General features: G+C 38.2%; 1 protein-coding gene across 2 annotated transcripts; it reads left to right on the forward strand.

The window, feature by feature from the left end:
- Positions 1-96: 96 nt before the first annotated feature.
- On the forward strand, positions 97-20,397 carry PSMG2 (proteasome assembly chaperone 2). Of its 2 annotated transcripts, none has more exons than XM_045815150.2 (7): positions 97-287; positions 3,748-3,919; positions 7,451-7,509; positions 10,816-10,934; positions 11,814-11,987; positions 19,380-19,500; positions 20,084-20,397. In XM_045815150.2, the coding sequence occupies exons 1-7, from the start codon at positions 231-233 to the stop codon at positions 20,174-20,176; spliced, it is 795 nt and encodes a 264-aa protein (XP_045671106.1). In that variant the 5' UTR covers positions 97-230; the 3' UTR covers positions 20,177-20,397. The 2 variants fall into 2 exon arrangements, with proteins under 2 accessions (XP_045671106.1, XP_045671107.1); XM_045815151.2 differs by having other exon boundaries at positions 3,748-3,814.
- Positions 20,398-22,204: the final 1,807 nt, after the last annotated feature.

The following is a 22,204-nucleotide window of genomic DNA, read 5'->3' on the forward strand; positions in this document are numbered from 1 at the left end:
TTTCCCCAGTCGCGGGCCCTCTCCGCCCTGCGGACCGGCAGAGAGCTGGACGGGCCCTTCAGGACCCCACGCCGAGCGACTCGGCGGACCCCGCCCTGCCCCCGTCACTAGGGGCTCTGGGGACTCCGGCGCGCCGGCGCGGCGCGGCGCGGCGCTCGCGGGTTCGCGTTTGCGCCGTCCTCGTTTCTCCCACGTCCGGGCTCCCCCGGTTCTCCCACTTCTGTGCGACCATGTTCGTTCCCTGCGGAGAGTCAGTCCCCGACCTGGCGGGCTACACCTTCCTAATGGTGAGTCCCCGCTTTCTCGAGCTCCGCGTGCTCGGCTTGGAGTGCTTCCTCTCGGGAGGCGCCCGGGGGGCCCCCACCGCGAGTGGAGGGGTTTCACCGGCCCTGGGACAGAGGGCGGTACTGGCTTCTGTTTCAGGTGTTCAGCCTTACCCGAAGACAGGTTGTCGCTGGATGCGGCGCTTCTGATAGAATCTTTGTTGGCGCTATCACCGAACGTTTCTGAGACTACAGTTTGTAGTCTTCGTTGACTGTGAAACGTAATGTGTTTGGGTATTACAGGTAACGTTGTGATTAGGTTGAGCGGGCCATATTCTCTTCATTATAGCCTAGAACATCTTTCTTCAGCTAGTATCCGAGCCAGTCTTAAGCTGGCAAGACTTTCTCATTAACGAGAAAACTACGGATAAGGTAATAAAAGTCTTTGCCAGTAGCTAACACACGGTTTTATTGCTCCAAAAATTGCCCATATTCAGTCACTGTTTCAGTAAACATTCTGTAGTGTAAAAATACTAAAATAAGACTAGGTCCTTGTCCTCAAAGGTGTGCAGTCTAGTTGGAAACACACGTGAACCGGTAAGGGCAATAAATGCTAGGGTAGCGCTTTGAAAAGGGAACAGAAGAACCCTAGGACTTATTGGGAGGGTGAGGGACACAAGGACCTGTTAAAGCTTTATGTGTGGAACCGGGGGTGGGGAGGGGGATCCCTCATAAATACAGAGAACAGATCGGTGGTTGCCAGAGGAGGGTGAGGATGAGGGCTGCTTGAAATGAAATAGAGGAATGCAGTTAAAAGGTACAAACCTCCGGTTATAAATAAGTGTGGGTATGTATTGCACAACATGGTGACTATAGTAAACAATACTGTAACAATACTGTATTGTGTATTTGAAACTTGCTAAGAGAGTAGATCTTAAAAGTTTTCGTGACAAGAAAAATTTGTAACTGTGGTTGATTGATGTTAAGTAAACTTATTGTGGTAATCTTTTCACAATATATACATATATCAACTTGTGTTATATACCTAGGACTGATACAACATCATATGTTAGTTATATCTCTTTTTTAAATGATGGTAATCACTTTTGGGCAATTCTCACCTTAATGATGCGTGCAAGAAATATGAATGAATGTTAAAATTAGTGTGTGATAATGAAGAAGGAAATTTTATATAATTTCAAAGTATCTCCCTGAAAAATATTTATTAATCACAAAAGGGAAAGGTGTCCTTGCAGGAGATGAAACATGTATGTACCATATATTACCATGTTTACTTTGGGTTGAAGACTTGACGTCAGAATGAGGCAAAATTGAGTCCCTGATGTCAGGAGGTTATCTTAGCAGAAGGAGAAGGGCCTGTGGACATGCTCTGAAAGCTGGTACAACCTGGTTAGGGTCTTAGGCTAGTTCTCTCAGGTAATGAATTCAGGGCCTTGCTTTTTCATAGGCTGCAGCCATATCAGTTGACCTTGAGTCCAAACTTCTGCAGAGACAGCTAGTAAGATACCTGGCAGAAGAAAAAAAAGGGAAAGATTCATAGGGAAAGTAATGTCCGAAAGATCATTGTTGGTAACTTTGACAGATACCAGTAGAGTGGTGAAGGGAGGGAAGCTATATTGGAGTGGTTTGAATAAATGGAAGAAGGGATGGAGACATGTATATATATGTATTTGTTCATCAATTCAGAGATAAAGTTCCTGCTTATGTTTTAGTGGACAACTGGGGAACTTTGGCTATGGAGAGACACCAAGAAGTGAAGTGGTAGTTAGGGGAGTATGTGGGATCAAGGGAGGGTATTTTATCAGAGTGTGGGGTGGGGTGGGGAAGGGCGTTGGAGGGTAGCCAGCGGGTATTTTAGAAGAAAAGATTTCAGCATGTGTATATGCTGATGGGAAGAATCCAATAGTGAGGAAAAGGTGGATGATATAGGAGATCGAGGCTCTAACTAAAGCAAAATCCTGGAGAAGGGGAAAGGGAATTACAGGAGAAACCAGGAGATTAGTAGATGAGAGCAATGAGAAGTGGGAGACCACCCTGAGACCCAGAAAAGTAAGATGAAGGGAAAAAAGCAATTGTGCTAGAAGAATGCAAAAGAAGAGCAACGTTAAAGAGATACTTTGGAAATAGAATCAATGAAAATTAGACATTTATTAGATGTGGTTGATAAGAGAAAAGGAAGACGTTTCTCAGTCTAGGTAATTAGATGAGTAATTGTGCTCTTTTCTAAAATACAAAACGTGAGGGCAAGTTTAGGCCGAAGTTTAGTCTTGTACATGTTGAACATGCGTTGTCTGTGAGATAAGCATGTGGAGATATCCATTAGGATCTGAAGTTCAGATAGATATTTTGGGCTATAGAGATTGACAACTGGACTCTTTGAAGTCGTGGGGATAAATATGTGTGTGTGTTTAACGTGAAAAGAAGCTGACTCCAACCTTTGGGCACTAACAAAGCAAATGGAAAGATGACCCAAGAGGACTTTACATTTGCTTTCCCACTGCTTGAAGTGTTCTTTTCCCTGGTCTTTGTGTGGCTGTCTTGCTTACGTCTTTTAGGTCTATAATTAACTGGTCAGCTAAAGTAATTCTTTTCTTGATCACCCTGTTTAAAATTGCAGCCAAGCACATACATATACACACTCTCACTTAGTTTTTCTCCATAGCACTTACCACTGTATACAGGCATACCTCAAAGATATTGGGGGTTTGGTTCCAAACCACAGCAATAGAGTGAATATTGCAATAAAGCAAGTCAAATGAATTTTTTGGTTTCCTGGTGCATGTGAAAGTTATGTTTATACTGTACTGTATTAAGTTTGCAATAGCATCATGTCTAAAAAGACAGTGTGCATACCTTAATTTTAAGATACTTTATTGCTAAAGAATTCTGACTATCATCTGAGCTTTTAGTGAGTCATAATCACTGATTGCAGATCAAATGATAACAAATATAATAATGAAAAAGTCTGAAATATTGACAGATTTACCAAAATGTAACAGACACAAAGTGAGTAAATGCTGTTGGAAAAATGGCTCTGATAGACTTCCTTGAGGAAGGGTTGCCACAAACCTTCAATTTGTAAAAAAACACATTCTCTGTGAAGTTCAGTAAAGTGAAGTATGCCTTCATTTCACTATTTTGTTACATTAAACTATTCCCTCACTAGAGTGGAAACTCCATGAGCGCAGGAACTTTTGTCGGTTTGTCTTACTGCATTCCTAGCACCTAGAGCAATGATTGACATGTCGTAGGTGTTCCATAAGTGTTAAATCAGTAGTCTCAAAAGCAGAGGAAGCCCCTGCTGACACCTCAGTTGCAACTAAGGAAAGTCTCTATCCAGCTATGACGTACCTGAGCATAACCATCCAAAAGTAGTCCCGTGATTATTATCTTCTGTCTGTACTTCTAAAAGTGCTGCTAATTTTGGTGACTTAATGAACATACTCCTTTTTTATTATTTCAGCCAGCAGTATCTGTTGGAAATGTTGGCCAGCTTGCCATGGACTTGATTATTTCTACACTAAATATGTGTAAGATTGGTTACTTCTATACCGATTGTCTTGTGCCGATGGTTGGAAACAATCCATATGCAACTGCAGAAGAAAATTCAACAGAACTCAGTATAAATGCTGAAAGTGTGTAAGACTTAAGCCTGTTTTATTCTGTTATAAGGAAGAGTTGTTTTAACTTAGAAATAGATTCTACAGATACTGTTTTATAACAAACATTTACTTAGTGCCAGCTTTGTGCAGAATTTATGACCTAGCCACGTCCTATTCTCTTACATCTGGTTTTAGTTCTTAGCCTTTTCTAAATGGCAACTCCTATGATGACTGTACTTGTTTAACTAGAATTTGAGGTTTCCTTTTTTTTTTTTTACATAAGCGTTTTTTTTTTTCCTTCTTTCATCCTCAGTTTTAATTTCTGTTCTTTCTGGCAGGCATAAGCATTGCTAATACCAAGGAAAGGGGAAAAGAATTCCACCGGGTTCAGTTCTGTATGTTTAACATGTGCTACCTTACCTAAGCCTCGTGGTCATCCTTTCGTATTATCATAGAATCCATAATAATGTAATATCAATAAGGCTCAGAGAGATTGAGTTGCCTAATATTACTAGTAGGTGTAGGCTTTTCCCATGCCATAAATCGTAGTTCTTCATTGAACTCTCAAGCCTGATTAATTGGGGGACACAGTTGCTATGGCACTGACCACTGTGTTTATAATGTGGTACTGCTCTGAGCTATCAGGGGAAAGCTATTGATCATGAAGTACAGGAGTATCCACTTGCTTTGACGGCAAACTGCTCTATTGGCTGCTCGGTTTTCGGTTCACCATTTTGAGGTGAAAGCCACAGGTGATAGAGTAGCATGAAATACCACTGATGGACTAAAAAACAAATGAAGAACCTTTTTTTTTTTTTTTTTCTCCATCTTATTAATGGTGCCATTGGCTTGCAATAATGAAATAAACTTTCAAAAAATAACCTTACGGGGCGCCTGGGTGGCTCAGTCAGTTAAGCGGCTGCCTTCAGCTCAGGTCATGATCTGAGGGTCCTGAGATTGAGTCCCTGAGAGGGAGCCTGCTTCTCTCTCTGCCTGCCGCTCCCCGTTTGTGCTCCATCTCTCTCTCTCTCTCGCTCTCTCTGACAAATAAATCTTTAAAAAAAAAAATTAAAATTCCTGCAGGAAAGATGGCTCTGTTAACACAAGACTGAATTTCAGTATTGCCTTAAAGGATAAAGGACTGTAAATGGTAGAACTAGAATTTGTATACTTCCACTAGTGATAACAACTATCATTTTATCGAGTATTTCCTATGAGCTGGACACTGTGCGTTTAAATGTATTAATTCATTTAATCTTCACAACTACTCTCTGGGTAGTTTTATTAATGAGGAAACCACTGCACAGAGAAGTACATGTCACATGATTAATAACTGGTGTAACTGAGCATCTAACCAAGTCTCTGGCCCCTGAGACTTGCCTTTTAAGCACCACACCACCCTGCTAATACACTTTCACTCTAGTAGAAGACCCACTGGCTTTTCTCTGACACAAACTTGCAGCAAGTCAATTGGAAAAGTCCTTTAATCCACTTTATTTTTAAGATGAGGTATCTTAAATTGTAGACATCATGACATTGTATCTTCAGATAAGCATCTTTTAAGAACATTTTCTTACATGGATAAAATACCATCACATTTAACAAAATTAGCAATTTCTTAGTGTCTTCCTATACCCTATCATATTCAAATTGTTCCATTTTACCCCAAAATGTCCTTTAAAGTTCGTTTGTCTAAACAAAGACCCACAGTAGTCATCTGATTATTGTGCCTCTGAAATTTCTTTTACTCTAGAGCAGTCTCTTTTTTTTTCCCCCTTCTTCATGAAACTGACTTATTGAGGAAAAACTGGACCCATTGTTTTATAGAACATCTCACCAAATGTAGCAACATTTGATATCTTCCTTGTGGTGTCATTTAGCTTGTTCCTCTAGTCTCTGTATTTTCTATAACAATACTTAGGTCTAAAGGCTTGGTTAGATAAAAGCTAAATATTTTCCACCAGAATACATGAAAGGTGATGTTGGTTTCATATTGTATCACATCAGAAAAGTAATGAGAAGCAGGATCTTAACCCGCCATGCAGGTTAAAAAAGATTTGCATGATACACTGATGGAGAACATGAGTGTTGCTCTTATAGGAGGTGGTATATCTTACATTTTGCTCACTCCCTACAGATATATCTCTTCCTATTAGGTCTGTTGAATTGCACTAGATGCGTATGTCAGAGGTAGATTACAGGCCTGAATGGCCCACATCTTAGTACCTTTCCCCTAAATTTGTGCTCTTTTCCCTAAATATGTTCTCTTCTCCCTAATTCCTAAACTTCCTGCTCTTGCCTCCTTTGTCCTGAACATACGTGGTAGTCACTAGACTTGCTGAGGCGGTATAGCCCCCCGTCACACCCCACAGGTCCAATAAGACACTCCCCAAAAGACCTATAACTGGAGAGACACGAACTACCAAAGGATTTGCTGAAGTCTGGGTTATTCACAGTAACTAAAAGCTTACCCTTCAGCACGGGAGCCTAATCCTGCCTCTAAGAGACTCCATATTTTGTCCTTGGTTCATCTCAGAGCTTGTCATTCTTGGGCTGGGACATGTTAAGCATTAGCAAAGTAGGCCCCTTATAGAATATGATGAAGGTTACGGATCCTTTTCCCAGAAGAAGAGCATACACATCGACTCACATAAAATTTTACATTTATCTTGCATGTTATCTTTCAGAAACTCCTAAAGAACATAAATGTGCCTATTTCAGAGATGTTATCATATGGCTGACATTCTCCTGCATTTTATTCTTCTCTTAATCCCAATGAGTTTCGCTATTCTCTAAAAAGAGGGGAGACTATCTGGAACTAAAAACATTCTTAAGAATGATTTTATTTGTCATAACGCCAGAAGTTTTCAGAGGAATACTTCTCTGGTTTTGCAATCACAGAAGAAAAATAATTTTTGTATTTTCTTAACAGTTACCTCATCAGGGGCGCCTGCATGGCTCCGTCCATTAAACATCCAACTCTTGATTTCGGCTCAGGTTATGATCTCAAGGTTGTGAGATCAAGCCCCACATTGGGCTCTGCCCTAGGCATGGAGCTTGCTTAAGATTCTTGGGGCGCCTGGGTAGCGCAGTCGTTAAGCATCTGCCTTCGGCTCAAGGCGTGATCCCGGCGTTCCGGGATCAAGCCCCACATCAGGCTCCTCCGCTGGGAGCCTGCTTCTTCCTCTCCCACTCCCCCTGCTGTGTTCCCTCTCTCGCTGGCTGTCTCTGTCACATAAATAAAATAAAAATCTTAAAAAAAAAAAAAAAAAGATTCTTTCTCTTCCTCTTCCCTCGACCACTAAAAAAAAAAAAATGAAATAAATAAACCATTAACTTGTCAGAAAGAATCTGTTCCATAGAATAAAGCCCAAAGGTGCATTTTAAGATACTTCTAAAGTGTTTTATTTTAACTGAATGATATAGTTCATATGTTTTATATTTAATTATTGAAAATATTAGGTATAAATACAATTCAATTTTAGTTTTTATGTTAGTAATTTCACTTGTATAACTCCATCATTTTGAGTATCTTATTATTTCATTTTTTTTTTGTCTTTGTAGTATATTCATTGCCTTCAAAGAAGCTAGTGGCTCTTCAGTTACGATCCATTTTTATTAAGGTTAGTATATTATATTTGTCTTTTTAAGTTGATCAAAGTAAAATACAATGAGAAAATACTAAGTCAGTATTGAGAATTAAGATTCAAAACTCAGTTCTGCTCTTTTTACTGTGTGTACAGTTAAGAAAAGTCTGGTTCTATAGAGAACCAATCTTATAAAATTTCAGAGGTGTTATCATTATTTCATTATACTGAAAGGAACTGGGACATACAGGGTGGGTCTTATATTCTCTTCAGGTGGCATTGGTGAAGACATTTAAGCATAGGGATATTTTTTATTTACTCCATTTGTTTTACATTTCAGCCAGTGGCATCTACATCTAAATTATGTATGTGTCAAAATAAATTCTGAATCTAACTTCTTTCCTCTTCCACTGCTACCACTATTGTTCAAACCACTGCCTTCCCTCATGCTCCTGATTTTGTTCTTGTCCACCCACTCCCACAAATACCTAATAGTTTGTTTTCAAATAGCACCACCAGTGATCCTTTAAACCTAAATCAAATACATCACTTATCTCTTCAGACCCTCTGGTGGCTTTCTGTTTGATGTCCAGTGAAATCACAGCCCTTACCTTGGCTCCTCCTGGTTCTACCTCTATCCTGGTATGGTGCCCATTAGCCACATGTAGCTATTTAAATTTTGATTCATAAACTAAAAGTAAATAAAATTAAAAATTAGTTCCTCCTTCACACTAGCCACATTGGAAGTTCCCCACAGTCACATGTGGCAAGCGGCTGCCATAAAGAGCACTTCGGTTATCACGGAGTGTTCCCTTGGGCAGCTGCTCTGCCTAAGCCAACTTAGAGCCGTTACTCTGTGCTCATTGCCTGTTTCCCTCTTTCACTCACCCTGCTTCAGCCACACCGGCCTCTCTGTGTTGTTCAAACAGATTAAGCTCACTCCGGTCTCAGAGTCTTTACATTATTTCCCTGCCTGGAATACTTTCCCCCTAGATACCTAAATGGCTCACTTCCTTCAGTCCTTGCTTAAATGTTACTTCATCAGAAATGCCTTCCCTGACCACCCTTTCTATTCTCTTATCCTGGGGTGGTTTTCTTCACAGCTGCTCACTACTTAGCATGTCATATATTTGTTTATTATCTACGACTAGTATTAAGTAAGTTTTCTGAGAGAGGTGACAATGTGTCATTCTCTCTTATATCCTCAACTTCTAGCATAGTGCCTAGCATGTAGAGAAGCGTTTGGTAAATATTGGTTAAGTGGATTAAGTACCATCTGTTTGGGAGGTCAGAAATATGTCAGTGTTCCAGAGGCTCTCCCCCGTGCCCCATCCTAGTTATGTTATTATGTAAATGGAATCTTATGGTATGTACTTTATGTCTAGCTTCCTTTACTCAACATTCTATTTGTGAGGTCTGTCTGTGTTGTTCGAGGGAGAGGCAGCTTGTTCATTCTCACCTCTGTGGGATTCTGTTGCATAAATAAACCATAATTTATCCATTGTATTGTTAATGGAACATTAGATTTTTTTCAGCTTGAGATGACTGAATAATGCTATGATTATTTTAATATTTACATTAGAACCACTCTTTACTTTTTTTAGTTAATAATATACTCCAAGGGGCGCCTGGGTGGCTCAGTCGTTAAGCGTCTGCCTTTGGCTCAGGGCGTGATCCCGGTGTTCTGGGATCGAGCCCCACATCAGGCTCCTCTGCTGGGAGCCTGCTTCTTCCTCTCCCACTTCCCCTGCTTGTGTTCCCTCTCTCGCTGGCTGTCTCTATCTCTGTCAAATAAATAAATAAAATCTTTAAAAATAATAATAATAATAATATACTCCAAATTTTGCAGTGAGAGTTGCTAATATTTCTACGTTATGCCATGCATGTGGCTTTTCCTGTTCTCTTCTTAATACCTGGGTAAGTTCAAGAATTAAGATAGGCAAAAAAAAAAAAAAAAGAAAAGAAAAGAAAAAAGAATTAAGATAGACAAACATGTCTAAATGAAATTTTTGGTAGGTGGAAATGGTGATTTCAAAATAGCAAATATTTACTGAACATGGATTTTTTGCACCAATATAGCTATGAGAAATATATATATATGTACACACACTTACATATATATACATAAGTATATAAATAAATAAATAAATAAATATACGTATATACACACACACATATATGTCATATATATATATATACACACACACACACACACACACACACCTGTAATCAACAGTCCAATGAAGTAGGTACTAACATTATCCTCATTTTACAAATGAGAAAAACTGAAATACAGAAAGGTTAAGCAATTTTTTTGAGACATATGGTCTGTGTAGGGGTGGAGCCAGCATTCTAGACCAGGCAGCTGGACTCCAGAGCCTGCTTCTTTTAATCATACTATACCACCTTCCTATTTTAAAAGCTAGCTATTTCTTATCTGCATTTTAAATTTTATTGAATAATTATTTTATTAACTGTGAAAAGTTTCCATAAAATGGAAACTTCATAACCCACTTTCCAGATTAACCAGCTGTTAACATCTTGCCACACCTGCTTGATCCACTCTCTTTGCGTGTGCATGCACACGGTTTCCTTCTGGCAAAGAATCCAAAAGTAGACTACTAATGTCATATTTTACCCGTAAATACTTCGGCATGCATCGTTCGAGAATAAGGACATTCTCCTTCACAATCACAGCAACATTATCTAAAAAATCAGCATTTAATAAATTATTCAGTGGTATCATAAGACATACTCAAATTTCCCCAGTTATCCCTAAAATATTCTTCAATTCTGGATCCAATCAAGTTTCACATGTTACATTTGGCTATAATATCTTTTTAGTTGGTAGCTGTTGATGTAGAAATGGCCTCTTCCTCTTTCTGTTCTTCACAGTATTGACTCCTTTGAGGATCAATGCCAGATGTTCGGTATCCTAGGTTCACCTGATTATTTCCTGGTCATGTTCAGGTCCTAAATTTCTAGAAGAACATCTCATAGATGTTTATCTAATAGTTTTTAAGTAATGATAGATTACTTAGGTAGAGAACTGGGAAATTTTCCTTTGTCAGTCCGAATAGAATTTTTTTGAAATCTAGATTCCTCCTGATTTATTTCTTAATTGTTAAAGATACAATAAAAAATTCATTGCTCTTCATCCCTCATTTTCACTTTAAGGACAGTAAGTGGATCTAAAAATAATTATTATTTTATGTATATGAATTATTTATCATCATTTTATAAATATTTATAAAAAATACTTTATAGAATACTCTTACATACTCTTATATGCTAAGATCTAACTTTTAGACTTTCTTTTTATTCTTTCAATGGTATACAAAGTATAAATCCAAGCCATTCTGTGAAAAACTGCTTTCCTGGGTGAAAAGTAGTAACTGTGCCAAAGTTATTGTTCTTTCAAGCAGTCATTCATATCACCGTAATGATCTACAGCTTCGCAGGTATGTTTTTGCCTTTGAAAGTTTTCATTACGATTTACACAGTATTATGATGGTGTCTCTATTAAAAAGCTAAAGTAAGTTTTAAAAGCCACGTGTATCTTTATGTCCCCACTCTGGAATTTAGAAAGAAGATAAAAGAAAGTCGAGAGAGAGGAGGGAGTATGGTTAGGTAGTCCTGTGGTTGAGGCACAAGGAAAGCTTTGGTGTAAAGACAGAGATGGTTCTGGAACTGTGCTTCGAGTGTTTGGTATTGTGTGTGGCGACATTACAGAGCTCAGCTGATGAAGAGAAAGAGGGTACCTAAGATTCATTGGATGACAGTTTTTTGGAAGATTGAATTCACATTTCTATTTATTTCTATTTATATAGCCATCACAGAAATCCAGTTGCCTTTAAGTACCGCTCCCAGGCATGTCAGACTGAATGCCTAAATAGAAGGCAAAACATCCAAGAGATAGAAATAGAAACTGTTTTATTTCATTATCATTTATACACCAAAAAATCGTGATGAAGAAATATTAGCCAAGACTAATGTTTCAAAATTGGAGCTAATTTTTAGTAATCTCACAGTAGATATAACATGTCTAAGAATCTCACAGAAGGCCTCAGGGCCAGAAGGGAGCATAGCTGTGGGAAATAGGTTATCTTCATGATGTATTTGCCTTAGTTTAAGTTGGCCTGTGTCTTTATACTCTCTCCTAAGTATAGAAATAGCAAGCCAGAGCAGTATTTTTACATGTTATTCTTCCATAGACTGCTGAAACTCGTGCTTTGCTTAGCAACAGAATACAGAGAGAACAAACATTTGCTTGAAAAACTTGCCTTAATGTTCAGATTTAATGTGGGTTTTTAGAAAGTTAATTATATGATTGCTTCTAGTACTCCCTTCAGATACCTACTCACACCTTTTGTGCAAAAAAGTGTTCAAACTAAAATAATGAGCCTTAACTGGGAAGAAATGGAAAAAAGCCCGTGTATTCCTGAAATAGATGATTCTGAGTTTTGTATTCGTATTCCTGGAGGAGGTATCACAAAAACACTCTATGATGAAGGGTGAGTTTGTCTGTCTGTTCGTTTGTTCCCTACCTGTTTAAAATAAAAGAGGGGTGCCTGGCTGGCTCAGTGAAGCGCATACGACTCTTGATCTCAGGGTGATGAGTGGAAGCACCACATTGGGCATGGAGCCTACTTTAAAAAAAAAAAAAGTGAAAGTAAAATAAGTGGGAGAGTGTGTTGGATTCTTACTGGAACTTTGAAAATTATCTATAAAATAGGTACTCTGTTACATTCAGGGGAGAGATTGAAATTTAGTCTTTGGTTCCTAAAAAACCATATTTAATGCTTTATAATGTGCAGCATGTTAAGCATTCTGATACTTACTCTATGCAACCTCTACAATCAATCTTTTTTTATTATGGTAAAATATATGAAACATTAATGTAACCATTTTTAAGTGTACAGTTAAATGCCGTTAATGAATTCACAGTTTTGTATACCCATCACCAACTATCTGCTTTCAGAACTTTGTTCTAGGGGCGCCTGAGTGGCTCAGTCATTGAGTGTCTGCCTTCAGCTCAGGGCATGATTCTGGGGTCCTGGGATCGAGCCCCACATCGGGCTCATCCGCTGGGGGCCTGCTTCTTCCTCTCCCACTCCCCCTGCTTGTGTTCCCTCTCTCGCTGGCTGTCTCTCTGTCAAATAAATAAATAAATAAATCTTTAAAAAAAAAAAAAGAACTTTGTTCTAAAAAGAGAATCTGTACTTATTCAATAATAACTCCTATTTAGTTCTGCAAAATCCATACTAATGTCCTCACCTTCATTTCTGATTTTAGTAATTTGGGTCTCTTTTTATTCTCAATTTTGTTTATCTTTTCAAATAAACAACTTATGGTTTTATTGATTTTTCTCTATTGTTTTTCTGTTCTCTATTTTATCTCTAATCTTCATTATTTCCTTTCTTCTGCTAACTCCAGATTTAGTTTGCCTTTATTTTTGTAGTTCTTAAGTGTAAACTTAGGTTATTAATCTGTGAAATTTCTTCTTTTTTAAAATATGCGTTTGCAGCTCTAACTTTCCCTCTTAAACTGTCTTAGCTGCGTCTGTTTTTGTTTTCAGCCACCCCTAAAACTTCTAGTATATTTTGTGATTTCTTCTTTGACCCATTAGTTGTTTGAAATTGTGTTGTTTAATTTCTGCAAATTTTGAATTTTCCAGTTTTCCTTCCATTAGTGATTTCTAGTAGCATTCTATTGTGATTGAAAAAGACACTTTGTATGATTTTAATCATTTTCATTTATCAGGTCTTATTTTGTGCCTTACCAAAGGCCTGTCCTAGAGAACGTTCTGTGTGCACTTGAGAAAAATGTGTATTCTGCTTTTGTTGAGTCGGGTATTCTGTATCTGTCTGTTACGTCTAATTGGTGTACAGTGTTGTGTAAGTCTTCTGTTTCCTTCTCAGTCTATTTGTTCCAATATTGAATGTAGGCTGTTGAAGTCTCCAACTATTATTGTAGCACCGTATCTAGTTCTCCCTTCAGTTCTGTCAATGTTTCCTTCATATATTTTGGGGCTCTTGTTTTGTGAATATATATATCTTTATGTTTGTTATGTCTTCTTGATGAATTGGCCTTTTTAACAATATATAATGGCCTTCTTGGTCTTTCAGAACAGTTTTTGACTTGGAGTCTGTTTTGTCTGATATTTGTATAGCCATCCTGCTCTCTTGGTTACTATTTACTTGGAATATCTTTTTCCATCTTTTCACTTTCAAACTGTGTGCGTCCTTATATTCAGAGTAAGTTTCTTGTATACAGTACATAGTTGGATCATGTTTTTTAATCCATTCTGCCAGTCTGTCTTTGGATTAGAGAGTTTAATCCATTTGCATTAACAGTAATTACTGATGAAGGACTTGTCATTTTGCTGCTTGTTTTCTATATATCTTATAGCTTTTTTGTTCATTTCCTCCTTTACTGCCTTCTTTTGTGCTTAGTTGATTTTTTTATAGTGACATCTTTTGATTCTCTTTACATTTTCTTTTGTGTATATTCTGTAGATACTTGCTTTGTGGTTTCCATGGTGATTGCATGTAACATTCTAAAGTTATAGCAGTCTAATTTGAGTTGATACCAATTTAACTTCAATTGCACACAAAAACTACTCCCGTACACACTGCCTCCCCCAACCCGTTATGATAATGTTGTCACAAATTACATCTTTTATATATTGTGTGCCCAGTAACAGATTTATAGTTATTTTTGTGAATTTTTCTTTTAAATACTCTACAGTCACTCTTGATTAGTCTTTGGGAATCATGAACTTTTAGAAGGCAAGTGAAAGTAAAGGTGGAAATTAGAGATCTTTTTTTTCTTTTAGCCCTTTCTTGTAAATTGATTTATATGACTTATGTGATGGCCCAGCCTGCTATCAGATTTGTAGACACTTAGCCTGTCCCCATTTTTGCCTGCCCTTAGCTTCCTGTTTCATATGACCCGAGGCTAAGTTTGGGGCTAACCAGTAGGCCTTGCTGTATGCTTCAACTCCCTCTGACTCTTCCGTCTTACCAGGAGTTAATGTGCCTGGTGGGGTCATGGAAGACAGGGCCGATGGTTATGAAGAGGGGGAGGGGAGGGGGAGGAGCAGCATTTAGAGGGTGGCATCTGCTGCTTTTCAAGCTCATATAGTCTGCTCCCTGCTCTCCCATGAAGCGAGATGAATAAGGAGCATCTTCTTGTGCCATCAGTGGTGGCTTTAGGGAATTGGGCAGAGCTAACCTAGAAAAAATTTAAATATGTCCCCGCCATCATTGTTCAAAGTCAACCAATAAATCTGCCTCCTTACTTAACATAATACATTTCAAGAGTGTATACTTAGCCTTGCCAAGTAGAATGACTGGTTTGCTTGCTCTAAAATATACATTGTGACTTCTGCATGACCTGAAGAAGTCATAATAGTAACGTAAGTAGTAGTCATGGTAATAGCAAGTTAAGCGCCTGGTACTGTTCTATGCACTTTACGTATATTAAATTATTTAGTTCTCATAATAAGCTACATGTTATAAATAAGAAAATTGAAGAGCAACAAGATTAAATAACTGCAAAAAGCCATGTGGGTAATCCGTGGCAGAGCCAGGTTTCAAACCTAGGCATCTGGCCTCAAATCCTGCACTTTTAACCACTTCATTCTAGACCTAGCATTCATGGTTCAGGATCACAGAGCTTTATTCTTTGTTTAAAAGTTGAACTTGTTCCTTGTAATTTTTTTTGCCCCTGCTTTTTTCCAAAATATTCAAGACTTCTCTGTTAGAAAGGATACAGGCATTTCAGCTTGTTTTCCAGTATAGGCTGATTTTGTCTGTCTCTGGCCATACATGTGTACCATTTCAGCTTTCTCTTTTTTCCTGAAAACCTACTCTATTCCTATTAAAACCATCATTTCTTTCCATTTTTCTTTTTTTTTTTCCTAGTCTGTCATTGGTGTTTTTACTTCTTTTCCTATCTAGCTTATTCCCCATAATATAAAATATCACTTCAACTATTCTTTTGATGGAAGCCCTGGTGGCTACCTAATCATTCTCTGCACCTGCCCTACGGACCACCAGCTTTCAGTCCTTCTCTTGCTTCATTCAGGCCACATCATTTGTAGCCTAGACTGCAGTGCGATTGGACTGCCGTAACAAAATACCGTCAGCAGGATGGCTTAAACAACAGAAATTCATTTGCTCACAGTTCTGGAGGCTAGAAGTCTGAGATCAGGGAGCCAGCATGATTGGGTTCTGGTGAGGGCCCTTTTCCTGGCTTGCAGATGGCTACCTTCTGGCCATATCCTCACATGGCAGAGAGAGACCTCTCTTTCCTTGTTTCCTTTCAAGGCCACAGTCCTGTCAGATTAGGGCCTTATGACTTGGTTTAATCTTAATTACCTGCACAAAGCCTATCTCCAGATATAGTCACATCAGGGGTTAGGGCTTCAGTTTTGGAGGGACAGGGTTTGGTCTGTAGCAGCTACCATCAAGATCTTTTGATTGATTCCCCACTGCTTCCTCCATTCTCACTCAACTCTGCTCCATCTTGAGTGTTGCTAGAATTAAAATTCAAAACTGATCACAACATCCCCTGAGTTAAGTCCATCAGCAGTTTACTTGCTGTGTACAGAATCTGGTTTGTACTCCTTAAGGTGCCATACGAGGCCCTGCAGAATTTCCTTTCCTGGCTTATTCCTTGGTGCCCTGGACTCCAGCTAAACAACTAGCAGTTTCCTAAAAGCTGTCTCATTCTTCCTTTGCTTGTGCTGTGTACTTTTCTCCTCTTACCTACCTTGCAAAAACTAACACAGTTTCCAAGAGTCACCTCACACAGCACTCCTTGTGTCCTCACTTGCTTCTCCCTTCTGCACAAGGAATTTACTACTCTTTTTGTATTCCCACAGCTCTCTGCTCCTTCACACTGACTTGTTAGTTCTTTACAAATCAGTCTACTTTTGCTTTGGATTTTGTTAGAATAATGGCATTAGACTTGTCATCTTACCATCAACAACTGGCAATTGGACAAAATTAATGAAACAACTTTTTCAGACACTGGGTAGCAAACAGCACACAGTTGTGGTCCCTGAGAGAAGGCAAATAAGTCCCACAATCGCCCCAGCTTTCTCCTTGCAGATACTTTGTGGACCACCAGCAAACACAAAGAAGGGAGGTAACTGGAGCAGAGTGGTCTTGCTGAATTGTGAAGGCAGATATCGTGATTGGGGAATGCTAGGACACCTGGAATGAACAAGGTGTAGAACCAGAGAAGGGCTATTCAAAAAGAGCCTTAGGGGTCTCCCTGAGTCTTTGTCAGAATTCTGAGCCACACATGTGTACGGTAAAACTCCATGAGACCAAAGAATAATTTCTGGGTAGCTATAAACTTGCTCACAAAGTTAGCAATGATAGCAAATGTTATAAAAGTTAGACGTACTCAGCAAAGAACATTTGGAAAGTGTAGAATAGTCCAAAGAAACAGTATTTATAATACTCATTTCTATCACCAAGAAATAACTACCACTACTGATTTTTCATTTGTTCTCTTTCCAGTTCCTTTAAAATATATTTGAATTGATTGTGTGTATCTGCAAGATACATCAACTCTAACTTTAAGAGTTTATCCCATTTAAAAATGTTTCTCACAAAATCAGTTTTCTTTTAATTTTGTAATGCAAATCTTTTCATTTGTAATCAAACCCATGCTTAATGTTTGGTGCAATTATACATTCACTGCAGTAAAGAATTCTTGAAATCGAGAAAACCATTTTTGCTAAATTTTTTGTGACATATATTTTGCCTTCCCATTATGAGAACAAATATATATTCTGATCTCTGGAAGAGGTAATATTAGTTACTCTAATGAAAGGTGGTGGCAGTGGTGTGGCTGACCTGAAACCCCTTATACTTAATAGGAATCAAAGTACATTTATAATTTAATAATGGATGTATCTCATGTGCTAGATTTTAATGTCACAGGAAGTAATAAAATTAGCCATTCTCCGCTTTCCATTTTTACAGAGAGCACCAGAGGATGGTATTAAAACTATTATGCTACTCTTTGTGTTACAAACTAATAGTGGAGGCGCCGTAAATTCAAACATGCCCCTGCATTTTTTAACCTAGAGGCTTGAAAATGAAGGCACAGCCAGGGAAGCTAGCCTCCTCTAGGCAGGAGCCATTTCTAAGGCTACCATAGCATAAATGTTTAGGAACTAGAAACTTCTGAGTCATCACACTCACAGTGCTACCACACAAAGCTTGAGAGCCCCTAAGATATTTGAGAGTTACGTAGTGAGGTGATGGAACTAGTGCTAACAACTTCCGATTTCTAATATTTATTTATTTTAGAGAGGAAGGGAGCATGCGAATGCAGGTAGGGGGCAGAAGAAAAGGGAGAGAGAGAATCCCAAGCAGACTCCACCCTTAGTGTTTAGCCCAGTGTGAGGCTGGATCTCTCGACCCTGAGATCATGACCTGAACTGAAATCAAGAATTGGACGCTTAACTGTCTGAGCCACCCAGGCACCCTGACCAATTTCTGCTATTTAGAGACCGAGATGCTGTGGTAGGCTCTCCTGGTACATCTGAGACTTCTGAACCTAGCTCTCAGAGTCTTCATATCTGAAATCCCCTGCTTAGAAACACAACTCACCTTTATTTCTGTAGTTCTCTGTTAGTCATATGCTCTCAAGTTTTGGCATTACATTTTTCTCCTAGTTCTTGGTTTTAGGGTATTAGAAATAATTTTTGCTTTTGTTGACAAACAGGAAGCTTTTTGCGTTTACCTCTATCTCATTGCTAGCTTGAGGCATTTATAGCACACAGTTAAGAGACTTTTGGAGTCCGAAAGACCTGGGTTCAAGTCCCACTTCTGCCACTTATTAGATATAGAACTTTGAGTATGTTAACTACATTTTAAACCCTTTCAACTTCAGTTACTTCATTATAATAGCTATTGGGCACTGTTTTTCTTTGCCTCTACTGCCTCCTTTACACCTTACAACAACCTGTGAGGTAAGTTCTGTTGTGTTTCCTCTTTTACAAATGAGACACACTGACGCTCTGATTAAGTAACTTGCCTAACATGTCTGGTAAGTGGCAGAGCTAGAATTTGAATCCAGGCATTCTGTCCATGTTCCCATTATTCCAAACTGATTCAGTTATAAAATGGAGATAATTATAACTTCCTCAAGAATTGTTGTAGGGATTGAACTATAAAATATACAGACAGTGCTTCGCAAATAATAAATCATTCAATAGATGGAATCTGTAAGAAGTAATAGTAAAGGGACACCTGGGTGGCTCAGTGGTTGAGCGTCTGCCTTCCGCTCAGGTCTTCATCCTGGGGTCCTGGGATCCAGCCCCGTGTGGGGCTCCCTGCTCAGTGAGGGGCCTCCTTCTCCCTCTCCCTGCACCCCCACTCATGCTCTCTCTTGTTATCTCTCTCTCTCTTTTAAATAAATAAATAAATAAATAAATAAATAAATAAATAACTTAAAAAAAAAAAAGAAGTAATAGTAAATTTTTTCCCTTTATTCAATTCCACAGTTTTCCTTCACTGCTTTAGGTTATTAGTAACAAGGGTGATATTTTCTTTCAGTCTCTTTGCTATGATTCTTCTGAAAATCACTATTTTCTACAGCAGATTTGGGAAGTAGAACATATTTCAGTGGGGATGGTTTTTCATGCAGCCTTGTATGAGAAACAAACTTGCATATGCCCAGAGTGGGCATTACATGGCTTCTAGTCCTGTCCCCACAAATAGCATATATCTGGAGCAAAGGGGGATAAATAAGTGATCTTATTATGTGGCATCTTCTCTTTGCCTCAAACCTGGCAGATTTTCTTAGCTATAAAAACACAGATGGAATCAGCATTTTGTATCAATAGAATACTTAATTATTCTCTGTATTTGTTGTAGCTGTTCTAAAGAAATCCCAGTGGTGGTTCTGCTGAAATTTGTTTCAGAAGGAGATAATATCCCAGATGCATTAGGTCTTGTTGAGTATCTTAACGAATGGCTTCAGATAATCAAACCATGTGTAAGTTTTACTACACCTTAAGCCTCTGATTTTTCTGGTTATGTATTTATAAACTTTATTTTTTATTCTATATAAGTAGACCAGATAAGTGAAAGTTTGTTAAATATAGATACATCTTTATATAAAATTTAGTTCAGTTGAACTTTTGAAAAGAAAAGAAGGCATTAGGTATAATAGAAGTACCATAGTGATATGATAGGTACTGCCTTTTTAATTCATGCTTTTGCTAGGAACAAACTGATACAAATCACACAGCACATTATTATTATTATTATTATTATTATTATTATTATTATTTAACCCCTATTCCTTTCAAATATGATCTTACTTGATGGACGCCATAGCCTTTCTGGCATATCTTTATGATTTAGAACTTAAGGAAATTTATCTTCAGTTAACATAGAGACAGAAATTTATTGCTTTGTTTTTTCCTTACAATAAAACTCAGCTAAAAATGTCAGAACCAAAAAGAGCAAAGACTAACAAAAAAACTAGAGAAGGGAGAGTTTTATGTTACTTAAGTGCTAAAAAAGGATTTGGTGGTAAAATTGAAGGATTAAAGTATTTTGTTCTTCAATTACAGTGTGATGACCCCACAAAATCTGCCTTGCAGTGGAAAATGCCAAGTTCGTGGAGATTACTCTTTGGCAGTGGTCTTCCCCCTGCACTTTTTTGATCTTTTTTCAGTTTTATACTTTATGTCCCAGGACACTTATTACCAACACAACTGTTAAACAACTATATAAAAACTTACATTATCTGAGAATGTATTAGAAAATAAATCTTTACTTTTCACAAAAATCTCAAAGAAAATGGATTAACAAAAATTTGTTTTGCCATACTTTTCACTATATAGAACAAATGTAAATTTTGTACAATAAAATATTTCCTAAGTAATTTTGTCTGAAATGTGTCCTTTTTTTTTTAAATCAGACTTCTGTATTAGTTTCCTGTTTCTGCTGTAATAAATTACCACAAACTTAGTGGTTTAAAACAACACACTTTATTATCCTGCAGTTCTGGAAGTCAGAAGTCCAAAAGTAGTAGAATACTTACTTATTCCCTGTATTTGTTGTAGCTGTTCTAAAGAAATCCCAGTGGTGGTTCTGCTGAAATTTGTTTCAGATGAAACAATATCCCAGATGCGTTAGGTCTTATTGAAGATTTTTTTTTTTTTAAAGATTTACTTATTTGTTTTAGAGAGAGTGTGAGTGAGGGGAGAGACAGAGGGAGAGGGAAAGAGAGAATCCTCAAGCAGACTCCTTGCTAAGCACAGAGCCCAATGCAGGGTTTAATCCCAGGACCCTGAGAACATGACCTGAGCCAAAATCAGGAGCTGGCCGTTTAACCAACTGAGCCACCCAGGCGCCCCTCGTCTTACTGCGTATCTTGATGAATGGCTTCACATAATCCACTGGACTAAAAGTCTCCAGAAACCGATACCAAGGAAATGGAAATCTATTAATTAGATGACAAAGAATTGAAATTCTCTTAAGGAAGCACAGAGATCTACGAGAGAGCACAGACAACTAAATGAAATCAGGACAACCGTGAATAAGCAAAATGAGAGACTATCAATGAAGAGAAAGAAAACCATATAGAATTCTGAAAAATTTACTAGAAGGGTCCAACAGCAGATTCGATCAAGCAGAAGAAAGAACCAGCAATTCCGATCATTGAAATTAGCAAGTCAAAGGAATAAAAAGAAAAAATAATGAAGATGGCGCAAGCCTAAGGGACCTATAAAATGGCATAAAGTCAACCAATATATGCATTATGAGAGTCCCAGAAGGAGAAAAGAGTGAGAAAGAGACAAAAACTTTTTTGAAGAAGTAATGGCTGAAAATTTCCCTAATCTGAGGAGGGAAATGGACATCCAAATTTTGAGAAGCTCAAAGGACTCCAAATAAAATGAACCCAAACAGGCCCACACCCAAGACGATAGTTAAAAAAACAAAAAAACCTCAAAACTGGAAGACAAAGAATCTTGAAAAGTCATCAGGAGAAAAACGACTCATCACATTCAAGTGAACCCCCACAAGATAATGAATGAGTGGATGCCTCAGCAGAAACCTTAGAGCCCAGAAGGGAGTGGGATATTATATTCAAAATGCTGAAACAAAAAACTGGCCAATCAAGAATACTATCCAGCAAAAGTATTCTTCACAAATGAAGAAGAGATAGACTTCCAGATGAACTAAAGCTGAGGGAGTTCATCACCACTGGATGTGCCTTATAAGAAACATTAGAGGGAGTCCCACCCGTTGAAAAAAGATGTTAGCAACATGAAAGCCTACAAAAATCTAAAACTCTGTGGTGAAAGTAAATAGGCAAATGCAGAGTCCTTTATCACTGTAATGGCGGTGTGTAAAGTACTTTTAGTTCTGGTATAGACAATAGAAGACAAAAGCATTAAAAATTACTATGAAACTATTTTAATATAAATTTTTATTTTATATTTTAATAATATAAAGACATAACTTGTGAATCAAAAAGTGGGGAGGGGGACAGGTGGAGAGATGTAAAAGAATAGAGTTTTTGTGGGGCACCTGGGTTGCTCAGTCAGTTAAGTGCCCGACCCTTGATTTTGGCTCAAGTCATGATGTCACGGTCATGAGATCAAGCCCAAGTCAGGCTCCATGCTTAACGCAGAGTCTGCTTGAGATTCTTGCCCCTCCTTCCCCTTTGCCTCTCCCCCCATTCA

The sequence above is a fragment of the Ursus americanus genome, chromosome 30, assembly GCF_024610735.1.
Source record: "Ursus americanus isolate L20-20 chromosome 30, mUrsAme1.1.p, whole genome shotgun sequence".
Lineage (NCBI taxonomy): Eukaryota > Metazoa > Chordata > Mammalia > Carnivora > Ursidae > Ursus > Ursus americanus.